General features: G+C 41.5%; 2 protein-coding genes across 4 annotated transcripts in view; one reads left to right on the forward strand and one right to left on the reverse strand.

Annotated features, from left to right (window-relative positions):
- Positions 1-201: 201 nt before the first annotated feature.
- USP3 (ubiquitin specific peptidase 3) overlaps positions 202-27868 on the forward strand; it is a 160338-nt gene continuing 132671 nt past the window's right edge. The window contains exons 1-2 of one of the 3 annotated variants that reach the window (XM_061594930.1): positions 202-434; positions 8681-8858. In XM_061594930.1, the coding sequence (XP_061450914.1) occupies positions 255-434; positions 8681-8858 (358 nt within the window). In that variant the 5' untranslated portion in view covers positions 202-254. Of the gene's footprint in view, positions 435-8680; positions 8859-18472; positions 18530-27868 lie in introns of those variants that run through there. The other 2 variants (XM_061594932.1, XM_061594931.1) reach the window with 2 other exon arrangements.
- Positions 5815-27868, reverse strand: part of CA12 (carbonic anhydrase 12) — a 36230-nt gene continuing 14176 nt past the window's right edge. The window contains exons 5-10 of the mRNA XM_061594935.1: positions 25121-25216; positions 23985-24048; positions 23214-23371; positions 17741-17867; positions 7605-7692; positions 5815-6053 (exon numbers count right to left, since the gene is read on the reverse strand). Coding sequence (XP_061450919.1) covers positions 5972-6053; positions 7605-7692; positions 17741-17867; positions 23214-23371; positions 23985-24048; positions 25121-25216 — 615 coding nt within the window. The 3' untranslated portion in view covers positions 5815-5971. The remainder of the gene's footprint in view (positions 6054-7604; positions 7693-17740; positions 17868-23213; positions 23372-23984; positions 24049-25120; positions 25217-27868) is intronic.

Raw genomic sequence — 27868 nt, forward strand, 5'->3', positions numbered from 1 at the left:
GGAGGGCGGCAGAAGAAGAAGAAGGCAGCTTGTCCGGCAGCAGGCCGGGCGGGCCGCGCTCGTTGTGCCTCAGGGGCGAAGGGCCGTTTCTCTTTCTCCCTGGCTGACTAGCTGAGGTCGGCCGCTTCCCGCCAAGGCCCAGCAGGGGGCGGCGGCGGACTACCAAAGTCAGGCCCGGGCCCGGCGGCGTACATCGCCTGAGTGCAGCCGCCGGCCTGGCCTCCTCTCGGCTTCATCGCCCTACCTGCGGAGCGATGGGCCACCAGGGCTTGGGCCGCGGCAGCTGCCTGAGGAAGAAGCCCAGGCCTGCCTTCAGGCGCCGCCACAATCTCTGCCTGTGCTCGCTCAGGGGAGTCGCCAAGGCAAACGCCCGCCCGTCGCCGGCCGCTAAACAGCCGCTGGCTCCTGCGTTGTCTTTAGTCAGCCAGAAATGGGTAAGAAAACCAAACTATTTACTTACTTATGGAAGTATGTTTATGTCGCCATAGCATAAAATGTCAGGACGTCCACAGTGTGGCGTAGTGGTTAAGGTGTTGGACTACGAGGGTTCGAATCCCCACATAGCCCTGAAGCGCCCTGGGTGACCTTGGGCCAGACACTGCCTCTCAGCCCCATGAAAACCCTATTCATAGGGTCGCCATAAGTCGGAATCGACTTGAAGGCAGTACATTTACATTTACCGCAATAAAACCACAGGACACAATTAAAAACAATGCTAAATGTTTACAAAAATAAGAGTCAAGCCCTACGTTTGTTCTTTTGTTTATTATTAAATTTATATGCCACCCTTCATCACGAGACCCCAGGGTGGTTTACAGCATAGAAAATAATATATGCCAATAATTGACATCATATCTATACTGTTCAAAAATTAAAGCAATTATAACAGGAAGAAATATATAATAAAATACAAAATCTTAGATTCAACTGTAAAAAGGCCAGAAGTCAGCAATGGGGGAAGGGAGGTGTGTCGAACCGAGGACAGAGTCACTTCAAAACGCAGCCAGACAAACCCTTCTCACTGTTTCTGAAGTTATTAGAGTGCCCACAGCCTCAGTGGTATGTTGGAATTAAGCAGTTTATGGCTTTATAGGCTATAAACATCACCTTGAGTTGTTCATGGAAAAGAACAGGGCGCAACTGCAGATGTCAAAGTGCAGGCAAAAGGTGTTCCTGGCAGATCATTGTGGAGATTGTAGCATTGCCAGGAGTGCAAATGCCACACCTCGGATGTGAACCCCAGGTTTATTCAGGATGGGGGTCAAACTGTCTTGTTAGCTGTTTCAGTCCGGTGTTTCTGACATATCTGAGACACAAGATGCCAAGGGTGGAGTTATTGAAAGATTCCAGTTGCTCCCTGCTGGAACATCCTTTCTACCTAAGACTTTAAGGCTTACTCATCATGAAGAACTCCCATGGAAACCAATGAGAGTTAACATTTGGGTGAACATACACAGATTGTGATGTAAACGAATTGGTATGACCATGGTTTTCACAGCTTCTACCTTTGAGAAGCCCTTTCCACCTTGGTGTTCTCAGCTGGAGGTCCACTGCATGCTATATAATGTTCTAGGGTGTCCATGCACAGGGAACTAACCAGGCTTGCGTAGCCTCAGCCTTGCCCTGCAAGAACAGCATGCAACTAGAACAGAGTCAGCAGCATGCACCTGCAGCTGGCGTTGCAGGGACATCTTGACAGCGCAGGCAAGCAGTCTTTGAGAAGGTTGCCCATTATTACTGCTTTTCTCCCTGAGGCACCCTGGGGTTCCTCAGAACACCGTTTGATAATCCCTCTTGATAGCCCTCATGAGCCTTCAGAGCAATTTATATCTCCACTATAAGGACTATTGGGCATTCCTTGCTATCTGACTTAAAAGCAGTATTCCCTGCTGTGGATTACATGGTCATCACTCCGTGGAGAGTTCAGGAAATGCAGAGAGGAAACATTGCCTGGCTTTTATCCTGGAAGATAATTTTGTGTGATATATATATAAAAGAGTAAATATTTGAAGAAGAAAAGGAGTTGCCACAAAACTCGTAATAAAAATATTTATTGTGTGATGCTACATGAAGTTAAAATTATTGATTATGTTTATATAAGACTCTTGCTACAATAAGAAAGAACCTTCTGTACAAACTTGCAGCTTCCACCTGATGTCACTAGCAATAACCACTGGAGGGAAACATAATTTCTTTAGCCTGAAACTAACAATGAGTTCATTATTATCCCGAGAGTAAATGGTGGCATTATGAGAATATTTGATTTGACCTATTTGATTTAGAGGTATCTGAAGTCTGACCTACAAACTGCTTAAGCCAGGGCTGGGGAACCCAGATGTTTCTGGACTGGAGCCCCCTACATCCCTGACTAGTGGCCACGCTGGCTGGGTCAGATGGGAGTAGGAATCCAGCAACATTTGGAGAGCCCTCACAGGTCTCCCATGCCTTGTTTAAGCCAAAACTTAAAGCTGGTTTTGTCCTTTTGAAATAAGTTGCTTAAGTGCATGTGAATGTAGACTAGGGATGGGGGAGGAATTTGATTTCAGTTCACATTCAAAGCTGAATTTATCAAATTCGCACTTTCCAAAACAATATGAGAACTGAAACACAGCCATCCTTTGAAATTTGCACATGTCCAGATTTTGCAATGCAGATCTCCAACTAAGCAATGTTTACAACAATGCATACATTAGGGGAAAGTGTGCATAAAAATGAATGTGTTTGAAAATAGCATACAAAAATGCATTATATTCAGATAAATTGCTTTCAAAATGTGTACATTAGTTAAAGCTTCATACAAAAATGTATTTATTAAGAGAAATTTGCACTAAAATGCTGACCCTAAAATGCTGGTCTTAATTTATAAGGTGTATAACCTTTACTTTAAGGATATGATCCAGCAAAATTTAGGCAGCAAATTCTTTACATGCTTACCTGGAAATATCCCCATGGAATTCAGTGAGGCTTATTTCTGAGTACGGGTACACACACACACACTCTTCCCTAACTCCTAACCTTAATATCTATATATGTGAGCACTTTTACCTCTAAACTGATTTCAATAGGAGGATTAAGCAGATGCATAATTCTCTCCTGTTTAATCAATAGGATCCAAAAGCACTTATGAGGCTAGAATAATACTGCTAAGAAAATAAAATCAGCACATGATTATACCTTATTTTCCTACCTCATTGGCTGTGTGAACAGAATATATGATTTCCATGAGAATAGGGTTTTTAAATCCTTGCTTTTGAACCACTGTATGTATGCATGTTCTTATGGCTGGCCCTGAAGAAAAGATTTTGCAACTAAAATATTTATTGCTTCATTCAATAAATTGTTTTCCAGCACACACTGAAGCCCTATCCTCTCTGTCCCCTCCCCCTCACCTTTTCGTACTGCCCTCCACTCACTTTGTGATTTTCATGAATTTCATCAAGCTACTCATGAAACCCAAATTTTTAATGTCCAAAACTGTTGCTCTTAGCTAAAAATACAGGCCTTAAAGACGAAAACGTGAGAAGATGCAGAATACAATAATTATCGTCTGCAGTTCAAAGAGATGATCAATGAACCTCTGAAATGTTTCACTGTAATAGTATTTTGTTTCAATTTTGCTGGCATTAGTGACTCGGGATCTTCCAGTGCCAGTGTTTCAACAGTGGGCCAAGTTCAAGGTGCTGGTTTTGGTGTACAAAGTCCTATACAATTAGGGACCAGGAGACCTGAAAGATCGTCTTACCCCTTATAAACACAGTCAATCACTACGCTCTGTAGGTGAGGGCCTCCTGCAGGTACCATCTTTCAGGAGGTCCATCCCACACAAAATAAGAAGTGGCTCTTAAGGGTAGTGGGTCCTACCCTACCCTTTGGAATTCCCTCCCCTTAAATATTAAACAGGCACCATCTCTATCTTTTCAGCGCCTACTTGAGATCTTCTCTTTCAACAAGACTTTTAAGTAGAGACCTTATCCCAGTCTGAGTCTGTGTTGGAATAGCTTTTTAAGATTTTTAAAGCTTTTTTTTTTAAAGATGTTTTTAAGATGCTTTACTTTTAAGATATTTTAAAGATGTTTTAATATGTTTTTAGTGGTTTGTCTCATTTGCTGCCCTGGGCTCCTGCTGGGAGAAAGGACAGGATAGAAATTTAATAATAAATAATAATAATGGTAGCATAAGCCAGAATGCCTGAGAAAAGAAACTATTTCTAACAGGATCTAAGGCACAACAGTTTGTATATGAGCCTTAATAGGCAGAGGTTGGAAAATTTTGATTCATGTGTGACTATATTTTCTCTTATGCCTCTCATTTCTGTCACTGAAGAGTCACATAACCGTTCGGTCAGCTCTTAAAAGGGACCTGGCCTCATTGTACTAGGGTACAGCTGAGGGTTGCTGCAGCTGCTCTGGATGCTTCACTGAACTGGCGTATCGGAGCCAAATTGTTGAAAACAGAATTGGCGTCTTGTCACTTTAATTATCTTGACACTTCCAGAAAACCAATGTGGGCACAAGGTGATGCTAGCACACACAACCAGGAAAAAGCACTGCAGGGAAATGCATGGCCCTTTCCTCAGGACAATCCAGAGCAGTTCACACTTCTGCCTTCATGTTTGCACAGTGAGGAACAACAAAAGCACTGAAATTAGAGCTATCATGAAGGCAGGCCTTGGGAGTACCCTGGGGGCAGATGCAAACTAGCAGAAACTGTATAGCCTTTGTTGGACTGAGCTGTTTTAGACTAATGGTGAGGGATCCCATGGATGGATGCTGTCCTATATAAAAATGGCCCTGAATTTGGGATACTAGCCAATCAAGGAGAAGAGTTTTAGCCAAGCCTTCTTTTTGATGTACTAACTTTTGATGGGCAGTGAGGATTTTATAAGAAGAAAGTACTCAGACATGCAATACCCTGCTGGCATTATTATTGTTATTGTTATTTATTACATTTAGATACTACCCCATAGCCAAAGCTCTCTGGGCGGTTTACAGCAGTTAAAAACAATAAAAACAAATATACACATTTTAAAACACAAAAAACAATTTAAAAACAATTAAAAACAATTAAAAACAATTTAAAAACACACGCTAAAATGTCTGGGAGAAGAGGAAAGCCTTGACCTGGCACCGAAAAGATAACAGTGTTGGTGCCAGGTGCACCTTGTCAGGGAGATCATTCCATAATTTGGGGGCCACCACTGAGAAGGCCCTCTCCCTTGTTGCCAGGGGGGCCTTAGATGTTGAGCGTAGTGTACGGGTGGGTTCATGTCGGGAGAGGCGTTCCATCAGGTATTGTGGTCCTATTAAGAAATATAGTCAAGAAAGAACTATACTACACACTTTCACAAAAGTGGTCTACAGATGAACCATGTTTTGGGTCTTTTAGTTGCCCTTCCAGCTCTATTTTTCATGTTAATATTCTGCTTCCAAAGCAGGCCTCCTATCCAAAATTGCTCCTTTTCCTCCCAGTATCCTCCACTGTTTCTGTTCCATTATTAGCCATGGTACTTCAGTCTGGCACTAATAACATTCTCTACTCCCTGATGCGTGTGATTCCTTAGCATTAGCAACATTCATTTTATGATTTGGGGTAGGGGTCTCACCTATACAGTAGATACATATGAAAGTCGTTCTTCAAACTAGAATGCTTTTTGTTAGCATGCAGCATGAGTGGAGTTATATCATAAACTGAGCTCAACACCAGATCCTAATACATTGTTTGGTACTTTTTGGGGTGGGAGTGGGGAGGTTAAGGCACATGTCTGTTGCATATCTACTTGATAGCAAACTCTCTCCTTTCATAGCCTATTGCAGAAACAAGAACAGCTGAACACATCCCTTTTTGTGCTCATGCAAAAACAATCCCACCAGATTTGAGTGATAGACAAAGGCCAGAGATAATAGGAATATTTGAGCTGTTAAGGATGTGTAAATACTTGGGAAAGTCATGAATGAATGGCTCCTTAGGTAGCTCATGCTTTGGAGATATTCTCCTCCTCTTTGCTGGTGGCTGGCTTGTAGATGACCCCTTTGTCTTCCTTTGTCCTTTTGATGCTGAAAAACAGAACAACTGGGTTAGCCAAAATGTAAATTGCAATTGGAGAATATTAGCAATTATTTTAAAGCTCTATTCTGTTGTTCTTTGAGCTGGAGTGATGAGAATATGGGCTTTTCCCCACACAGACAATGGTTTATGTGGGATTTCTAATCCATTTTAGAGGTTTTGAGTAAAGAAGCAGCAGAGGATGGTAATTCACACAATTGTTTGGTCTCTTTTCTGACATGGTGAACCTGCTGTCAGTGCAGCTCATTACAAGTGGATTCAGGCAACAAAGATTGAATGATGACATGATGAGATAGCCCAGCTATCTGAGGTGGCATCATGGTGACTCCTCAGTCTTTTCACCTTTGAAGAGCAGCTGACTTCAATGACAATAAAGGCGCCTTTATGAGATAACAACCCTGTGAACAGGTTGTTAACAGGATATCCAAATCTTCCCTCAGACCTGTGTTTGGAACCTATTGTAAGATGTGCTCAGTCTGAGGCTGTGGGTAAATAATGAGCATGCCGATTAGCTTCAACATGTAAAAAAATAATCTAAAAATTGTTACGTTTATTAACAAATTAAAACAACAACACAGGGATACACCTTTAGAATTCAGGGGCATTTCATGACGCAAATAATGGACAAGAGAATATTTTTTTAAAAGGAGGAGCAAAGTAGGGATGTTCCTAACAATGACAGGCTTTTGAGAGGCACAGCTGCTTCAGAAAAGGACGTAACTGAAGAGTACATGCTTTGCATTGAAAATGTCCCGGTTGGATCCCCAGCATTTCCAGGTAAATACCAGCTTTATGAATAATAAAAGCTGCCTCCTTTCCCTTTATTCCCATTTTCTGCCTCCACAGAACGTGCATGTTTCATCTAAGGTTGGAGACAGGCCTGGTAACAGCCGAATTTTACATTCCCAAAGATGGGTGCGGGGAGGGTCAACCACTGTATATTCCTTCTTCCCAGCAGCTGAAGTGCGACCTGAAACCCAACCGAGTCTCACCTGAATGTCTGCTGCCTTTGCAGCTATTCCTCCCAGATGCTTCACCATCAGCCACTGTCAGTTTTTTCCTCTTCCCAGCCATGTTCCTGACAGTTTGGATGCCCCCCACCAAAAGCGATTGCCCTCAAATGGATTTACTCTTGTAATGTGTGCATTGCCAAAGTGTAATGAACATATGAAACTGCCAGGTTATTGCTTCAGCTAGGCCAATATTGTCTGTTCTGACTGGCAGCCGTTCTTCAAGATCATGGGCACAGAAGTATTTTCCAGCCCTGCTCCTTAAATTGGACATGCCAGGGACTGAACTTGGGACCTTCTGCAGCCCAAGCATTAGGCTCTGCCGCTGAACAGCAGCCCAAGAAAAAACGAATGTGGGCTCTGGTGTTGGTAGGAAGGGCACTGCTGGAAATGTAATTTGTGGAGCACCAGAGTACGTTTTTATTACGACTGTTGAAATTAGTTTCGTCTACTAATTATACAAGAAAATGTAATGATAGAGAATCAAGACCCTAAACTAATATTCCATAGAATGACAGTAAAAAGTCTTACCTCTTCCTTCTTCGAATCAGCCAAAAGGCTACAGCGATAATGAAGACAGTGCTGAGGCTACTGGCTAATACAACAAACAAGACAAAACCTTTGGGGGGGGGAGAAAAGCAGGCAGTTATTAGTAAAACATCATAAATGGAGAACTTGTCCCTAACCTGTTGTGATGCTATAATTAACTTTGCTGTTGATAGCCTGCATTGAGCCTTCAAAGAAGAATATATAACATTTTCTGAGGACTAATACACATTACTAACATGAAAAAATTAATCAGTCCTTTGACTGAAAGCTTTGGAACAAAAAAATGTTACTCAAATTCTAAGTATTATTGTATTTCTGCCTTTAATATTACTTGTACAGCTCCTACTTATTTAAGTGGGACTTGTCCCATGTGTGCGTGTGCACATGCAGGTACACATGCAGGCACACAGAGTAGGGGTTCAGTTGGTATTTTCTGCCATGTCTTGGGCCAGCCATAATTTGTTATTGAATCACTGTGCTTTGGAGCTCAATCATATCTGTGTCCAGGTTTTTTTTTCTTCAAAGAAGTACTAGTATGAATTTCATTGCCTTCCCTAATGCTTATGACAGAAGACATGGTCAATAAACATTTACAATTAATTGGTTTCATGTTTAGCAGATAGGGATGGAAAGTTCTGTCAATTTCAGTTCTCTCAGTTTCTCATTTTTCCAATGTTACATTTCTGCAGCAATCTGCAAATTTGGTTTAAAAAAATCCTCATGAAAATTCTCCACCATTTTAGTGCGAATTTCTTCAAATAAACAAAATTTTGTAGGCAGTGTTAACAAAGGTACACATTTTTGCAGCCATTTCTCATCACATCATGCCTTTTTGCCTGTTATTTTCACTCATATATTCATTTTTATCCACACTTTCCTCTAATACATGCATTTTTGTAAATATTGTTTAGCTGGCAAACTGCACCCCAAAATTCTAATAAATGTGAATTTCAAAGGATGGCTGTTTCGCTTCTCATATTGTTTCAGAAAGTGCGAATTTGATAAATTCTGCTTGAAATGCGAACTGAATTGAAATTCTCACCCATTCCTACTTGCAGAGCAGATCTGCATTGGAACGATATGTGTTGGGGTCGAGAGATGATGAAAGGAGAATTAGATCAAATAGAAGAGGTCGTAATCACACTATGAATCACAAAGGTGGCAATGTTGGCAAGGGGGTCTTGAGGAAAACATACCCGCACTCAGTCTGTCATGTGCTGGATCTTGACAAAACAGGTAAGGAAAATTGAAATGCACAATTCCACTGCAATTAATGTTGGACAAACAAGAACCTAATTACTTTTCTAACTGAGGTGGGCTTGAATCTTAGTTTCTGGGTGGATTTTTTGCAAACTGCCTGAAGAATAACTGGGAATGAAAAGTCAGCCATAGTCATCTTTCTGCTTATAAGTTTGGTAGACTGAAAAGGACTGGCTGTTTCAGCCTCCTCAATTGTCCATTGAGGGTCTTTTGTTTACCTGCTGCTACGGACATCACTAACCAAATCTGCTGGTCATATAGATGGTGTTTGTTCATAAGCAGGGCTGGCCCAAGACATTTTGCCCCTCAAGTGGCTCCACTGTGCAATATGAGAGCTCCGGTACTGCTCCAGTTTGCATTCTCTGCATTGTCTATCAGACACTTGGCCCCAAGTAAAAAAGGTAAAGGTGTCCCCGCACTTGTAGTGCGAGTCGTTTCCGACTCTTAGGGTGACGTCTTGTGAGGTTTACTAGGCAGGCCGTATATATGGGGTGGGATTGCCAGTTCCTTCCCTGGCCTTTCTTTACCCCCAGCATATGCCGGGTACTCATTTTACCGACCACGGATGGATGGAAGGCTGAGTGGACCTCGACCCCTTTTACCGGAGTTTCGAGTTCCTCCTTCCGTTGGAATCGAACTCCGGCCATGAGCAGAGCTTTCGGCTGCATTACTGCCACTTACCGCTCTGCGCCACGGAGGGTCCAAGTAGCTGCCATTTTCAAAGCAGTCCACTTGGCATTGCTTTATCTTCTGCAGTGTTGTGGCTGAGGAGGGGTGTGATGTTCCTATATTAATGTATATATGGTAAGTGTTGGTTGTTTAGAAGATACATGGTAAGTGGAGTGAAAGAGGGGGAGTGAATGGGCAGTAGAATGCGAGATGATTGGCTGAGTGTTTAAAATGGCTGAACGTATAAAAGGAAGAGTGAGAGTGGAATCTGGGGGGGAGAAGAGAACTGAGTGGGTTGCTTGGTGGGGTTTAGAAAGTTGTTTGCCAGGAGGGAGGTGGAGTTCGGATTAGTATTGAGTAAAACCATATGCTTATGTGCCTTAAGAAGGAATCTTGTTAATCTTGTTAGCTTTGTTATCTGTAATAAATACTTAATTTGGTTTACCAAAGGCCTGATCCTTGGCTGGGGTTTCACAGACCAGAAGGGAGGGTAAGGTAATGACCAAGGCTGAAGGGGAACTGTAACAAATGGTGGCAGCGGTGAAGAGAATAACAATACCAGTATTCAGAGTCTCTGGGAATACTAGTATTGGGACGTTACTGGTGGTTGCCTAGCAGGGGGATCTGTTGAGATCTGTGCTAGAGCGGGGAGAGAAACAATAAAAGAGGACAGTCCGGACTGGTGGAGTCCCTGGTGGTGCCTAGTGACAGGCAGTAGCCACGCGCAGGTAGGAACCTGACAGGGAGAGCCAGGGAAGGGCGTCACAAGGGGGAATTCCTTGAAATTAGTATAATAAGGAAAAGGCTAAGCTAGAACCCTTCTCCTTAACATGCTGGTTTTCTACAGGCAGGTAATATTTTTGTAGGAGCCTTCCACAACCTAGTGTTCCCCCATGTTTTGGACTACAACTCCCATCAGCCCCAACCAGCACAGCCATTCTGGGGCAAGCTCTTTGAGGGCAGTCGGCTGGCTGCTCCTGATAAGAGAATGCTGTACTAGATACGGACCCACTGTTAAAGACCTTACCCTGGAAGACAATCTTACTCGGCCATGAGTGATCGCCAATGAAAACTAGATGGACTTTGGTCTTATCCAAGAATAACTAGAGATTTAAAACCAGGGTTAAATACAGGTGAAATATTTCTCCCACGCTATAATATTTTGCTACTACCCCATTTCTATCTCTGCCTGACCTCTTCTACCATTAGCAATAGCGGATAGGAAGAAGTTTTTTCTCCCATTCTCATCATACTAGAAACTGGAGCATCCAATGAAGCTGAATGTTGGAAGATTCAGGGGAGACAAAAGAAAGCATTTCTTCACGCAGCGCATAGTTAGACTGTGGAACTTGCTCCCACAAGGAGAGGCAGTGATGGCCACCAACCTGGAGGGCTTTAAAAGAAGATTAGCCAAATGCATGGAGGAGAAGGTGGTGAGCCATGATGGCTGTGCTCCATCTCCACTCGGGGCCTGCTTGCCATCCCCTAATGAGCCAGATAGTTGGTCACTGTGAGAAGAGGATGCTGGACTGGGACGGGATTTTGGCCTGGTCCAGCAGGGCTTTTCTTATGTTCTTAATAACCAACACAGAAAATGGATGGAATAAACATCCATAGTATATTTTCTTCTGTCTCAGGCAGACCACTACCTCTTATCTCAGTTTCCCATTTGAAAAATGGGAATAATCATGAACAAGCATTATTTGGTAAATGCCATGGCCAATCAACTAAACTGGTGATCTCCTACAATGGGCTAAATTGAGTGCAAATGACTTTGTTAATTAGAAGTTAGATTGTTTTTTTTGACAACCAGTACCCTAGCAGAGGGCACTATTAATAACAAAGCAGGCAGTCGAGTAAATGCAGTTAATTAACTGAGATTTTAGTTTTACTTCCCTGTATGGTAGAGAGAGGCTTCTAGGGAGCCTACAAGCATGCTTCCAAGACTCAGGTGTCTGTCAATGGCCTGGTCTGCCAAAATGCTAAGGCATGGTTTGGTAAACTATAGTTTATGTGAGCATCTGGACCCTGCCCAGCAGCTTAATTATGATTTGTTTACTGCCAACAAACTACAGTCTTAAGCCACAGGTTGTTGTTGGATTGCGAACCTTAGCTTGTTTTTACTATGACTTGGCATTATATACAAGCCTGGCACTCTTCTTTGCCCATGGTTTGTTTGGCTACCCTACTCAACAAGCTACAAAAACATGAGGCAACACCAGCTGGAAAACAAACCAAGCTTTGCAAAAACAAGCATTGGTTTGAGTGTGGACAACTTATGATTAATAACCAAACCATGGCTTAGCATTACATCTGAACCAGGCCAATACAAGGCATTCAGAAACACAATTGTTCTGACTCATCCACAGTGGTTGTGTGATAATTGTTATTGTGGGTACAGTGGCACCTAAGCTTGGAGACATGATAAGAAGCAATACACTTCTGAAGGTCAGATGTTGGGAACAAGCAGTGGGGATAAGCTATTGCTTTCCTGTCCTCTGGTGGACTTCCTAAAGACATAATGTCGGGCACTATTAAAAACAGGATGCTGAACTAGCTGGAGCTTTGATCTGTCCAGTAGGGCACCCACAACACATCCCATGACATGTTTCAGTGCCATGTTGTCATGACTGGCCATCAACAAGCATTAATCTACTGGCAAAGGTTTGCAGTCCACCTAGGAAAGCCTGTGGTGCAAATTTGTTTGACTGATTGATTCTAGTTTTTAAAGTTTAACTTATCCTTCAATGTAAATATTTCCAAGGTGACTTACAAAATTAAACGCAACAAGAACAGTAATTACAATAAGATGTCAAATTCCTACGGGGCCTTATATTTTTCCCTATTACCTCCTAACTGAAGCTCAGCTTGCATATTACGCTTTCCAACCACAGGGTGACCTGTGGAGAAAGTAGACAGAAAAAAGTTTTTCTCCTTGCTTAACTCTGGAAGTCACAGTCATCCAATGAAGCTGAATGCTGGAAGATTCAGACAGACCAATGGAAGTACTTCTTAACATACACTGAGTTAAAGGCAGTGATGGATAGCTTTAAAAGAGGGTTAGACAGATGAATGGAGGGAAAGGCTATTGATGGCTACTACCCTGGAGCTATCTGCTAGTGCTCCATGGAATCCCAGGTGCTATGTCCTTCCTCCACTGTCAGAGGCAGCATGCTTGTGCATACCAGTTGCTGGGGATCACAAGTGGGGAGAAGGCTGTTGTCTGCAGATCCTGCTCATGGGCTTTCTATGGGCATCTGGTTGCCTACTGAGAACAGAGTGCTGAACTAGATGGGCTCTTGGCCTTTTATGGTCTTATCTCTTTCAGGATCACTATGAGGATAAAATGGGAGGAGGGGGGACAATCATGTAGATGGCCTGAGCTCATTGAAGGAAGGGCTGGATGAAAATGTTATATGAATCATGTTGTTGCTAGGAGGCAAGACATTAAATGTCTGGGTGCCGTCATCAGGAGTTTTGGAGTGCGTTGCCACCAGTACGCTGATGACACGCAGCTCTATTTCTCCTTTTCATCTTCTACAGGTGAGTCTGTGGATGTGCTGAATCACTGCCTGACCGCGATAATGGACTGGATGAGAGCTAATAAACTGAGACTCAATCCAGACAAGACTGAGACACTGTTGGTGAATGCCTTCCCTGCCCAGATGGTGGATGCTTACCCTGTTCTAGATGGGGTTACACTCCCCTTGAAGGAACAGGTTCGTAGTCTTGGGGTTCTTTTCGATCCTTCCTTGTCTCTGGAGGTGCAAGTGGCCACGGTGGCAAGGAATGCATTCTACCACCTTTGGTTGGTAGCCCAGCTACGCCCCTATCTGGACAGGGATGACCTCGCCTCAGTTGTTCATGCTCTGGTAACTTCTAGGTTGGATTACTGTAATGCGCTCTACGTAGGGCTGCCCTTGAAGACAGTTCGGAAGCTTCAGCTAGTGCAAAACGCAGCAGCCAGACTGCTGACGAGGACCAGCCGGTCAGCGCATATAACACCTGTTCTGGCCCGTTTGCACTGGCTACCTATTTGCTTCCGAGCCAGATTCAAGGTGCTGGTTTTGATCTATAAAGCCTTACATGGCGTGGGACCGCAGTATCTTGTGGAACGCCTCTCCCGCTATGAACCGACCCGGTCACTTTGCTCAGCGTCTAAGGCCCTCCTCCGGGTACCAACCCATCGGGAAGCCCGGAGGATGGTTACTCGATCTAGGGCCTTTTCTGTAGTGGCTCCCGAATTGTGGAATAGCCTCCCCGAAGAAATACGCCTGGCGCCGACGCTTCTATCTTTTCGGCGCCAGGTTAAGACCTGGCTATGCTCCCAGGCATTTTAATGCGTTTAATGTTACAATTTTAAATCTCTTTGTTTCAGTTTATTTATTGTGATATTTTGTATTTCTGTACTTTTAATCTTTTGTACACCGCCCAGAGAGCTATTCGCTATGGGCGGTTTAAAAATGAAATAAAATAAATAAATAATAAATAAATAAATGGTTTGGTTTGATTCCAGTTCACTTTCAGCTGCAACTGAAGCAGTTCCAGTTCAGGCCAGTAACAGTTCAATAAACAGTGTGGCAGAAATGAACTAATTTTATTTATTTATTTATTGAATTTCTTAGTCGCCCATCTGGCTGGCTATCTAGCCGCTCTGGGCGACGTACAAAATAATCATACAGATACAATAAACATTAAAAATCTGGACACAAGATAATAAAATCTAGCCCACCCCGAAAGCCTCCCTGAAGAGCCAGGTCTTCACGGCCCGGCGGAAACTCAGTATAGAGGGGGCATGGCAGAGATCAATGGGTTCCCCAATGGGTTCTGTTCCAGGTCACATGAGAAAATTTAAATATGTGGCTGTTTGTAGAGCAAGTCAATCGCTTGCACACTCACTGCTTTAGTTCTCTGGGTTGGGACACTAAGGTGGCATGCTGCAACGCTCCTCCTCCTAGAGCACTGCAGACCAAGTCATCGCACATGCACCGTTTGATTTTTTTATAAACACCTTTTATACAAAACCTTATGTCAAAAGTTAGAAGAAAAGGTTTCAGTTCACACATTCAACACTGTCCTCTCATTCTGCAGAGGCTGGTTGAGCATTGCAGCATGAGAGACGCTCCTTTGTCTGGTGTGCCCTGCTTTCTCTTCTTCCCACAGGCTGTCTTATCCTTAGAGTCTGCTACCTTAATGAGGAAGCAGGACCCAAAGCCAGGCCCAGCACTCTTTACGATCGCAGAGTACAGAAGCCTGGGTGGACCCAAAAGTTATGAGCTCTACCCAATGCTGCTGTTACTTTATGCACTCATTCTGATTCATTCTAGTTCTGGAGAGCCAGTGAGTGTGGACCCCATCAGGTGTTTCTGATCAAACCCTTATTCTGAACTGGGAACCTATGTTTTTAAGAATTATTTTTAAATTATTGTTAGGTACAGGATTTTTTGGTTCAGGAACAAAATAAAGTTTTGTGCCAGTTTTTGGTTCAGGTTTTGTTTGAATAGTAGTTTCTTTTATAAACATAACATTAAGCAGCCTTTTTCATCTCTCTCTCTCTTGCATTTGCACAGTATTTTGATCTCTCATGGTAGCCAAGGCTGGGATGCCAGCCTTCAGTGCACAAAGCAGCAGGTCCATGGGACAGGTGCCAGCACTTTGAGCAGGGTGCTAACAGGGAGGCTGAGCTGACCCAGCAGTTGCCTTGAGTAATGCTGGCCTCAGTTTTTGTTTGGCCTTCAGAATGTGTCTGCAACTTTTCAAGCTTGTTGACATCCTTCCTTGTGGAACACAGCTGAGGTTTTACTAGTCGTACTGCCACTAAAGTGGTATGAATGTTAGTCATTTCAGTTTTCTAACTTCTTTCTGCTTCTTTGAATAAAATACTCTGTTCAAGGCAGAGCTTAGAGCAAACTTTATTACAAATCTGTTATGCGACCAACACAAATATACAAAACATAATAAAATTAGAGAATCTCCCTGCCATCCTCACCGCCCATTATTTCAAAAACCACTCACTGCTTTTATTTAGGGAGCAAATAAAGAATCTTGTTTGCAGAAAAATTAGCCATCTTTGTTACTTTTGCTTTTCAAATAAATTCAAATTGCTTGCTAACTTCTAAGGTGCGAGAGTATCAGAAAAATCAGGGCGTTTTCACACATTATATGGCAGCAAGCTTAGATTTGTAATTGAGTGTGCACATGATGGGAAGTTCCAGGCAGTTCTGATGCTTTGCACCTGTATGACACACATGTGCGTGTCATTCACATGTATGTGGTTAGAGGTACGTGTTTGACAGCTTCCACAATCAATTTCTACAGAACAGAGGCACGCCAAGTTTCTCCTACATCCCAGTCAAGTGGATTCCTGGTATGTGTGCATAAAACACTTGGGTGTGTGTGAACTTTTGTGTGTGCAAGTACATTTCTCCTGCTAAAATATCAGAGCACATCTGTTTGTGTATTGTGGACTTCAGAATGAGTTCTGCATTAGCTAAGAATCTAAGGACAACACACTTGTTTTCTCCAGCACCATGGATGCCAACATGTTAATGGTATCTAAAAATATAAACAGTGCCCGTGGTCCTCAACATCAAGGGGAAATGATAACAGGTCTACTCAGAAGAAACAGCTGTGCATAAATATTTAGAAGTGGAGTGAAATTGATTTGGACTTGCTTCTTTTGAGTTTGGAGACTGGTCTAGCTGACCTTGACGTCTTGCCACAGTTTTGTTAATGTAGATGTTGACTGTGTGTCCCCACCAAAATAGCCACATTTTCCATTTGATTTATTCTGCATCTAGGATTTCAGCTTTCAAAGAAATTTGCAGTTGTGAAGCAAAGCACTTTATAAAAAATCCGTAATAGACAGCACAGTGCAATGCAGAACTTGGTTTGCCTTATTAATTGTAAAAGAAAATAGAACATGGCTTTCATGATATACACATTTGAAAGCCCATGAAATTTCATGGGTTGTGAAAGGAAATCTCTCCATATCTCTTCCTTGCTTGTTTGCCATCTTTGGAATATTTAGGAGTGGGGAGTGCAGCAGAGGTTATTTTCGCAGCATTTCTGTAGCTTAGTTTATATGTTACATGTCCTAGTTGAATAGCAAATGGTCAGCCAAAGAGGTCTAACCCTCCAAGCATAATTCAAAAGGAAATAAAGACAGGTGACCTAAGGCAGCCAGGGTGTCCCTGAAAATGTTCGTTATTACCATTTGCCCTTAAAGTTTTCTGCCAGCTGCTTGGTTCATGTGCCAAGTGAATATGTGTCACTGAAGTTCCTAAACTGCTAGGAACTCTGTCCGTGTTATATAAATAATAAATAATTATTATGTTTGGGGTTTACCCCTATTTTTTAAAAAGCATCACAGTTTCAAGCACTTTGGAAATCTAGTGGAGAAATCCTCCTAAGTGGTTTGTACAGTTGCTGGAATAATGCATAATTAACAGAATAAGCCCCATTCAGTACAGTGGGTGTTATTTGTGAATAAACATGCATGAGATTGCATTATAACTATACTTTCTTTATTGTAAAACAACAAAGTTTGCAGTCCAGTTTGCACAAAAGAAGCCAAGCGATAATAAGAAAAGCACATTACTGATCCACAGTAAAATGCAAGGATGCGTTTGTTTGCTTGTTTGGACGGAAGTCATTATTGCATTGATTTGTCAATCATTCAGAACCATGTAAGGAGCTTTAATAAATTCTTGTCACCTCACATTTCACTTGAGTTAGATGGCTAATTTTTCAGCTCATGACGGTGGATTTTTGCAATTAATCCAGCGTTATGAGCCTTTTTTTTTTTTACGTGTCAAACTCAGTCTCCTGAAGGGTTTCGTCAGATCCTTTGCAACTCCCCAGAAAAAGTCTCCCTGCAATGCAAAGTTGTGATTCCTTTAGATGCAAATCACCAGATAACAAAAGACCCTTGTCCACTTGCAGGTGCTTGTGGCAACTTGAGGCTTTTAGAAAATAAAAATCAGGCAACCCCAACACAAAACAAGATAAACAATTAAAACTGTATTTAACTAAACTTGGAGGACATCCTTGCTTCCATATCAGGGTGAGGAAGAATGCTGCACCCTCAATGTCTTTACTGTGCCAGGGGCACTCATGAGCATATAAAGCCTCAAACTCTGGACTAGAGTTCCTGCATAAATTTGAAATTTGTATTGGCTGTTGCTTACCTTGCCGGAAGGAGACAGAAACCAGCCTTTCGTCAACCTTCTGGACTCTCCGGAAGTTGTTCACCATTTCAAGAGGGGCAGGGTCATTAGGCTGTGTGCAGTACAGAGCAGTTTGCAGGGCCAGCAGCTATAAAAGGACACCAGTGTTACAACATCAGAGTGGCAGGAATGGAAAGGCACCTTTTCCTTGGATATTTTCCGTTGCCAATTCTCATTACAATTGAGGTGTTTCCCCCAATAGCTAGCTTTCATTATGTTGTAGCTGGGATGTATTATCTCTCATACTCATAAAATTCACTCACACTCACAAAATTAACATGCAAACTGTGTAACAGATAAAAAATACAGAAAATGGTGGCGTGATATTCTGATGAAAAGTATTCACAGTGGAAAGCTCAACTAAGGCAGGGGTGTGTATATACACGAGTGCACGCATCCCACACTTATGGAGACGTGGATATATGCACAATTAATGTTTCATGGGGGCTGTTTAAAACAGTCACATATAGGGCTTATATTCAGTCTTTCTAGCTGTCAACCCAGATGAAATGCGGAGGTGTTAATGTGGTCTGAGTGCATTACCTGGATTGCAGATCAGCACATTATTGCTTATCCTTCAGATGGTTTTGTTTTGTTTTGCAGAGGACACTAGGCCTATGATGGAATGCTTAGACAACCATTTCCCTACATGCATTCAAGGCTTGCCCAGGACATTTGCTGCCCCAGGATCTCTTCTGCAGTGTTTCCATGGGATGCAACTCTCATATTGCCCACTGATTGCTTGTACAGGTATATCCCTGCACACACTGTTGAAAGAACACTTTTTTTTACATTAGGTAAAAGAAATTTGGGTCATACAATGTGGATTCCAGCTAGATTAACTCTGTCAGCTGTGTTTTCCTGGTTTTAAGCACTAGAACAGGGGTGGCCAAACTTGCTTAACGTAAGAGCCACATACAATAAACTTCAGATGCTTGAGAGCCGCAAGACATGAACAAATATTACACACACGCTTTTATTGTTACATGCACATTTTGTTACAAAAAGTTTATATAACTATGGAAACATCTTTTTTTTTTTTTTTTTTTTTTTCCAATAATTTTTATTCAGATTTTCATAAAACATACAAGACAAAATCATAAAACATTCAAAGACAAAAAACAAAATCAAAAATAGTTAAACAAAAAGAAAAAAAGAAAAGAAGAAAAAAAAAAAAAAAAGTAAAAAATAAAGAGTAAAATATTGACTTCCCATTTGTCAAAGATCAAATCAGTTATAAGTCTATAATATATAGCAATCCTGTCTCTTAAGTCATATTATAAAATCACTTTCCTCCAGTAGTTATCTTACTTAATCATCAAATCTCATAAACATTACTTTATTCTTTCCACAAAAAGTCAAAGAGAGGTTTCAATTCTTTAAGAAATATATCTATCAATTTTTTTTTCCAGATAAGCATATCGATTAATCCATCTCATTACTAATTATGATAATCTTATTGTCATAACCATAGTCAAAATAAACATTTCAATTAATCCATCACATCAGAATCTGTTAGGTTCAGTAATTTCAGTAGCCATTGTTCTATTATCTCTATTAGTTCCATTTTCCATCTTCCATCTTCAGTAGTCTTGTTAAGTCCAGTAATTTCAATATCCAATCTTCCATTATCAGTATTCCATAATAATCTTGCTGTCAAAGCCATAGTCATATAATAAGAGTCTGATGGGAATTACCTCTATCCCAAATATTTTCTTGCCATCCATTCTGAATAAGTTGCTGAAATACTGCTGTAAAATCATATCTCTGTTCTTTTTTTCAAAATACACTGGGTCATCTCTTAAAAGTTTTTCCATTGTCACATGGCTGCAGTTAATTCCATAGATTTTCTCTATATTGGGCTCCATCACATCATTCCAGTCCAGAAGATAATCCATGCCATTGATAACTTTATCTCTAGAATCTTCATTAATTTCTTCAGAGATAACATTAAGTTCCAAACAATAGATTTTATTTCTAAAGTCCATAGACTCCAAATCTTGTTCCTGTTCCACGTTTGTTCCAATCTCCGGGATCTCCTCTCTCACAGGGACCCCTATTCCAGTCTCCAGGGTCTCCTCTCTCACAGGGACCCCTATTCCAATCTCCGGGGTCTCCTCTCTCACAGGGACCCCTTCCAGGGTCACCTCTCTCACAGGGACCCTTATATCTTTAATCTCCTGCTTCATTTTACTCAATTCAATTTTCGTTATCTCAATCTCATTCATTATTCTCTGAAACATAGTTATTTCCAGATTCTCAGCCACTTTCTTAATTGCCATTTTAAAAGAAAAATATAGGAAAACCACTTCTTATTTCAGCAACAATTGGGTTAATACTCCAAACTTGGTGACATCACAGTATAAACAGAGCAGACAGCCTTATCTCTCCAATAGTTAAGTAAACAAAATGCAGTTCCCAGGATCGAAGCAATTAATGGCAATCGTCAAGAAACAGATTCGTCAAAATAAAATAGACCAAAAAGAGAGTAGTCTCAAAACAGTATAATATTTTTCAAAATAAAAATCTGGAATAGAAATCCCTCTTCTGTGTGTATCTTTAGAATGCAAATCCAGGACAGCTTTTTGCAACAAAAACAGAGATAAGCTATTAATTAGTGCGTAGCAGAGAGAAGTTACGGCTCCCCAGTGAGATGTCAAAAACCGATCAATCTGGCAAATCTCTTTTAAACAGCAACAATTTAAGTCAAGTAAAAGAAAAATATAGAAAGAAGGGTGCTTGCCTGTTAGTGCGTTCTCTCTTAGAAGATAAGATGAACTTTCGCTTTAACAGATAGAGCTTGCTGTTGAAAATCCGTCCCACCTTCGTCGGCTGGACCTCGTCCCATAAATTAATGAGATCTGGTCGTCCCAACAAAAATAGGCTTTGAGGTTAATCTCTTCGTTTCTCCCTACCCGGGAGAAGTTTAATCAGTCAAAAAAAAAAGAAAAAACTGACTGATATATCTGAATAAGCTTCTTTTGAGGCAGGAGCCCGTCTCAAAAGCAGGCACAGGCTAAGTCACCCTTCCCGGAAGTCCTAACTATGGAAACATCTAAGAAAAATATGCAAATAAAAGGGGTAAAAACAGATATTTTAATGATATTTATTTGTCTTAGTAAATATCTGGTCAAAACATGGAGGAAAATATGTAAACCAATAAAATTAGAGATATTTTAATCAGATACCACCTTACAAAATTATAGTCTTATCATAATATTTTTATGTGACAAACAGACATTGCTGCAATTATCAGGCTATTTACTGCTAGAAGGGGTCTTATGAGTCTCCATCTTGGCTGTGAGTCATTGAAAATCCAGCTGATATGTTGTCAAGGATGTACGAATTACCTCCATCAGGTGTTGATTTGTAAGGATAGCACAATGCTTCGACTTCACAAACTTCATTACAGAGTACAGTGATTCACAGCAGTATGTTGTGCTGAAAATTGAAAATTGGTTTTCTTCAGGATATTTTATTTCTGGAACTTCCTTTCAGAACTCAATTGTAGACCGGGATTTATTTACTCTCTTTTTGAGATTGGGAAAGTAACTGAAGTTTCTTGACAATATGTCTCTTTGAAAAACTCTTATTTCATTCTGAAAGCTGAACATTGTCTAAGTAAGATCAGAAACAATCTTATCCTTCCCCTGGAGTGCCAAGTTGAGAGTTTGTAGATAATTCATTATATCAGTAAGGAACATTAGATCTTGCATCCATTCATCATTTTCCAGTTGAGGATAGAATCTTTTCTTTTCTTCAAGAAAAGTAATAATAGGCTCCAACAGATCCACAAACCTACTTAAGACATTGCTGGTTGACAGCCACCTCACAATGCAGAAGAAAGGGACATCACTGGGTTTATCTTCAAGCTCCAGTTCTTCAATAAAATTTTTGAACTGTCAGTGGGTCTTCCCATTTAAGCGTATGAAATTGACAAATTCAAGAACAGATTTCATAACATTTTCATACCTGAAGTATCTGGCTGCCAGGTGTTCACGATGAATAATGCAATGAACAGAGAGAAACTCTGGAAAGCTGGGATCATTTTTCATAAGTGCAATTAATCCTGCATTTCCCCCCACCATTGCAGGTGCTCCATCTGTTGCAACACTGATGAGTTTATCCAGTGGAATGTCAGCATTTGTTAAGGCTGTCAAGTGCATTTTTAATGTCAACACCACGAGTTGTTTCTTTTAGTGCCACTAGGTCCAACATCTCTTCTTTCACAGTTGCATCAGAGGAAACATAACGAACAAATACCGCCAGTTGTGGGTTGTCTTGTATGCCTGTAGATTCATCGAGAGCAAAGCTGAATGCAAGGGAATTCTTTAAATCATTTTGCATTTTGCCTGCAACATCAGCACTGATCTGGGAGCCGCACATATATATCAAAGAGCCGCATGTGGCTCATGAGCCGCAGTTTGGCCACCCCTGCACTAGAACATAAGAAGAACTTGCTGGATTAGGCCAGTGGTCCATCTAGTCCAGCATCCTGTTCTCACAGTGGCCAGCCAGTTGCCCCCAGTTGCCCATGGGAAGCCCACAAGCAGGACCTGACTGCAAGAGCACTCTCCCCTCTGCAATTTCCAGCAACTGGTATTTGGAAGCATTCCACCTCTGACTATGGAGGCAGAGCACAGCCATCGTGGTTAGTAACCACTGATAGCATTATCCCCCATGAATTTGTCTGATCTTTTTTTAAAGCCTCCAGATTGGCAGCCATCACTGCCTCTTGTGAGAGCACTTGAATTGCATACTTTAACGCGCTGTGTGAAGAAGTACTTTTTTTTGTCTGGCCTGAATCTTCTGACATTCCACGAGTTCTAGTGTTATGAGAGAGGGAGAAAAACTTTTCGGTATTCACTTTTTTCATGCCATGCATAATTTTATACACTTCTATCATGTCACCTGTTACTCGCTTTTTCTCTAAACTCCATCAGGTTTCTCCATTCCACCAGGTTTGTGTTATGCTCAGTATATCAGTGCTGTCCTCTAAGAGCAAGAACTCTAATTCTCCCATGTTGGCTTGGAAGTTTCCAGCATTAGCGTATAAACACTTGTATACAGTGACTCTCTTCAAGTGTCTTGCACACTTTTGGTTTGGCCTGTGGTACTTTTGCCTTTCTGGATTGTTATCCTGTGCCCCTGCACTCACAGTGCCCAGTTCTAGGCCTACCCCATTTAAGTTTTCATCATTTTATTTTCCTTATCCTAAGGAGGAAGTTCAGGCTTATTATCCCATTTTAATCCAACACAGTAAGGCTAATACAGTAGACCAAACCAAAGTCTTGTACAGACGTTGTTTCAGAAGTTGTGTAATTAGGTGGGAAACACTGAAGGCAGGAATACACTTAACATACATAATTACTGGCAACATTTTACTTTTTAAAATTTATTTTTTACTGAGAAGATATGTTTTATGGAACCTTGCCTGTTCTTCTGAAATTTGTACTGGTTTTCGAAATACCGTCCAAAGAACACTTGGGTAGCAAGGAGGTGTGGTGAGGGATCCTTCATAGCGGTAGTATTCATCCAGTCTGTCTGGGAGCAAATCTTGGACATTGAAACCTGGGATGAAGGTTTTCTGACCTGAAAAAAATCATCCTTGTTTTACTAGCTATATTCTTAGCACCCCACCTCTCAACTTCTTGTTTTGGGATGGAACATTTCCTTAATTTTTTACTTTGCTCTCTTCTTCATCATTCCAGAATCGCCTGTGTGCTGAACAAAATAAGCACTTGCACCAGTTGCACTGATAGAGCACATCTAGCTAAAGAAGCAACATGTTGTGCCCCAGAGGTCATAGCAGTTACAGCCCATCAGTGGGGCTGGCTGCTGCAAACACTCACTTTGCTGAGAGCAACAGAGATGATCCAGTGTTGTCATGTCAATTGCGGAGCTGAAGCTGTTTATCTAACTCATCTGGGGTGTGGGAAGAATGACAGTGAGACAGACAACTTTGGGAGGGATGATCCTGGGTGAAACAAGCAGAACTTTACAAAATCAGCAAACTGGGTTATTGTTTGCTTATAAACAATTTAGTACATTCTGCCTGGTTCCCGAATTCCTTGAAACAAAAAATAAATGACATATAGCACACTGGCCTCATACCAATGACTAATGAAAACCCGTGCTGCAGGTGTATTCCAAATAGGCTGCTTTGGGCTATGAACCTCTTTCTGCCTGGAATCCTGTTTCCTACCTTTGTATTTCACATTCTGAAAATGGCTGAAGATCTTTTCATATGATGGATTGAATGGGCCTATCTGTAACAAAGCAGAGCGGATTTATTTTCTACGTGATTACAGTTCTGCATAGTTTAAGGTTGCAGGTCACTGTTGGGCACAATTAAGGGTTACTCAACAGGAGACAGGACAAAATAGGAAGGTGGTAGCACAGCTTCCGTTCAGTTCAATGAATCTTGCTCAAGAGCACTTCTGGTGGGTTGTGCCCCCATGTTTACGTGTGGGGAAGACCATTTGCATTCTTTACCTTGGAGATTACAATGTTTTGCTCTGTTTTGGTCTATTTCAGGTTGTACCTTCATTTGTTGGTGAAATAAGCCTAGCCACAGATTTAGTGAGCTGAGGTCATTTCTTTTCAGGGCACAAATACACCGATAATTCTGCACCACCTGTATTTCAATAACCCCTGAGCTGCTCTCATTAGAGTAACAGCACCTGGTGGTGAGCGATTTCTTTAACCACATTCTATAGCCATGATTATAGTTCACTAACCCATTAGCAAAATAGCAGTGGAAAAACAAATCAATCATTTTAGGTCGCCAAAGTGTATTTGGGGGAGGAAGAAGTGTTGTTTGTGTTGCAACATGAATGAAAAGGCATACAAGAGGACAGTGATCCTTCAACAGTACACAAGGACAGGCAATCAAACTAGCCTTGCCTTTCTTCTTCCCCCTTTGTCAGGTGAGGGACCCTGTGGCTCTTCAGATCTTTCTGGATTACAACTCTGACCATCCCTGAGCACTGGTCATACTGGATGGGGCCAGTGGGAGTTGCAGTCCAGCAACATCTGGGGGGCCACCACTTCCCCAGCCCTGATCTAGAAGGACAAGCCTGGAACCTGGACAGTGGCATCAACTGCCAGGAGCCAGATGAGACTTTCACAGAGCTTGAAAAAGTTACTTTTTTGAACTACAACTCCCATCAACCCAATCCAGTGGCCATGCTGGCTGGGGCTGATGGGAGTTGTAGTTTAAAAAAAGTAACTTTTCCAAGCTCTGCACACATATGCAAACACACCAGCATATCCCTAATGACATTGCACCTCTGGGTGGGCTTTAATTGTAAGCCACTTTAGAAAAAGAGAGGCCCTTACCTCAATCAGGATAGCCAAAACTGCCAGTCCATCTGACTTATCTATTGCTGATTTCGAATCTCGATATCTGTCAGAGTTATAATGTACTATGTGGAGCTACAGAGAGGGAATAAAATGGCAAATAGGATCAACAGAAAGTATGACGAACATACAAAAATTACAAAAGAGAATCTAGTCTGCTGGATGCTTCATTGCAGTACTTCTTGTCAACCAGTATCTGTTTTCTTAACTAGACACTCGAGGTTTTTTTAAAAAATAAGGAAACTATGCTTATATTCTGAACATCAAAATCAAAGGATCAGTGTTATTTTATTTATTTATTTTTATTTTATTTTATTTATATACCGCCCTAAGCCCATAGCCCAAACGTAATCCAGGAACACTTATTTGTGTGAATATGCGAGCTTGGTGGCTTGCACCCAAGGCTGCTTTTACACAGCCTAAGCCTGGCCTAGTTAGAGGCCATCAGAACTGCAACATATGAACTACAGATGTCATTAAGGTGAGCAGAAGTTGGGGGTAGGGGAATCTGGCTGATGATGGGTACAATCCACCAAGAAATTATTCTGTTGTGCATGAGTATGGGATTTCAATTTGGCGTGTGCAGGAGAGCTTGGTTGACTGTGCCCCCTGTTAACAACTAAAAATGGAGGGTGAGAGATGGGGGCCAGTGCCACACAATTAGGATTTTCTGTCTGAGGCACCAAAAATGTTTTGGGTCAGCTCTGCGCTTCCAGTCCTTTGTCATTGACCTTGAATTACACCAGGGCAGGCATCCATGTTTTCTGCTAGACTTATAATTAGGCTGAGACATGAAACAGCTTAGTGGTTATGAACTGAAGGAACTGAACATAATGACAATATTCTGCTGAGTCCATAGAGTGGATTGTGCTGTGTTCATACAGGTCCTCCCAGGCAATTCTGTAGAATAAATATCTAAACTAGGATTATGAAATTTATTAGTGGATATGGATTGATCAACTGCTACTAGAGCTCCCTTTTTCAGGGGTGCCAGTATGGTGCCATCGGTTTCTTTTTTTGAACGGTTTGCGTTATGATTTGGTGTTGGTGCTTGGAGAAGGTGGGTTTTGTAGAGAGTTTTGTACTGAGGAAAGGGAAAACTCAATCAGTGGATGAAAAAGAATGAAACTTCTTGAAGATTTAAGAAACTTTTTTATTTACTGAAAAAATTTGGTTTTTAAAAATGTATATTAAAAAAATTATAAGCTGCTTCTCCACCTAAGAAAGGGTCCTAAAAGTACATTAAGCAGGGGGTTGGACCTAATGGTCTTATAAGCCTCTTCCAACTCTCCTATTCTAGATTCCATGATTCTAAATAAATAATGTAAATCTACTTCCTTCAAATCGATTCCGACTTATGGCGACCCTATGAATAGGGTTTTCATGAGGCTGAGAGGCAGTGACTGGCCTAAGGTCACCCAGTGAGCTTTATGGCTATGTGGGGATTCGAACCTTGGTCTCCCAGGTCATAGTCCAACACCTTAATGCAATGAACAAGGCTGGCCATGCCATGCAGCAGAGGGTGAAGCAACCTCCAACCTGCTTCAGCCAGCACCAAGAGGAGAAGAGGGATTGAGGGCACAATCAAACTTGCATTTATGCCGGGCTGAGGGGAACTGGATGCAATGGATCTTCAGCTGACCTGGCTGGGTCCCGGCTTAGCTGGTTTATGCCAGCATCGATCTGTCAACTCAGCTCAGCCAAGACCCAGCTGGTTCAGCTAAGACTGGTGCAAGTGGAGCTAGCATAAGCTGGTGTAAGGTCCAGAAAAGGGGCATGTTGGGGGCATGTCAGGGGAAGGGCTGATGTGAGGGGACTTAGGCCACACCTAAGTTGTGTTTGGAGCACTCCTGCAGATGCCAACCCAGCCAGGAAAAAGGTAGGTTTAAGAAAATAATTGCAATAGAAGTTAATGGAGAGGGTTTACTCTCCAGTAGGGGTATCTGGGAGAGCAAGCTTTTACTTTCTGGTCTCTGGGCTCACAGCTCCTGGCTATGCTGGCGTTCAGCCAGTCCAGAGGCTCCTGAACAGCAGCTGGATGAGGCGGAACTTTACGGCGGCTTCCCCTGAGTTGGATTGCTCTGTGAGACAGGAATTTGGTGTATTTTAATCTTGCCTGTTGTAGATTTGTTTTAATTTGTTTTATTCTAGATTTTTTTAAATGCCCTTTTCACTTTTAATTGTAGTTGGTCTTTTAAATGTTTTATGTTGCTGTACATTACCCTGATGTTTTGTGAGAAGGCAGTTTATAAATAAATAAATAACTTAATAACTTAATAAATAAATAGTATATTGCCTTGGGTACCCTTGGGAGGGCCAAAAGGTGGTACGAAAAACATTTTTATAAATTAATAAATAAATGGCTATCTTTTAAAAGCATCAGCCTAATCATGTGCGTGTGTGTGCATGTGCTTTGGACTTCACCTCAGGCACCAAGATATCTTGAGCCAGCCCTGACAATGAAAGGAAAATAATCAAATTAAACAGGGCAGTTACACAATAAAATTTTTGAGTAGCAGAAATAAATCAACAACATCAGCAGAAGACCAAGTAGCAGGATAGAAAATCAAACATCCTGGTGAGAATTAACCAATATTGAAGGAATAATGGAACAGGATGGTCTTCACCAACCAATGGAAGTTTAAAGTGCCACCCTGGGCTCCTGCTTGGAGGAAGGGCAGAATATAAATATAATAATAATAATAATAATAATAATAATAATAATAA

The sequence above is a fragment of the Rhineura floridana genome, chromosome 14, assembly GCF_030035675.1.
Source record: "Rhineura floridana isolate rRhiFlo1 chromosome 14, rRhiFlo1.hap2, whole genome shotgun sequence".
In the NCBI taxonomy this organism is placed as follows: Eukaryota; Metazoa; Chordata; class Lepidosauria; order Squamata; family Rhineuridae; genus Rhineura; species Rhineura floridana.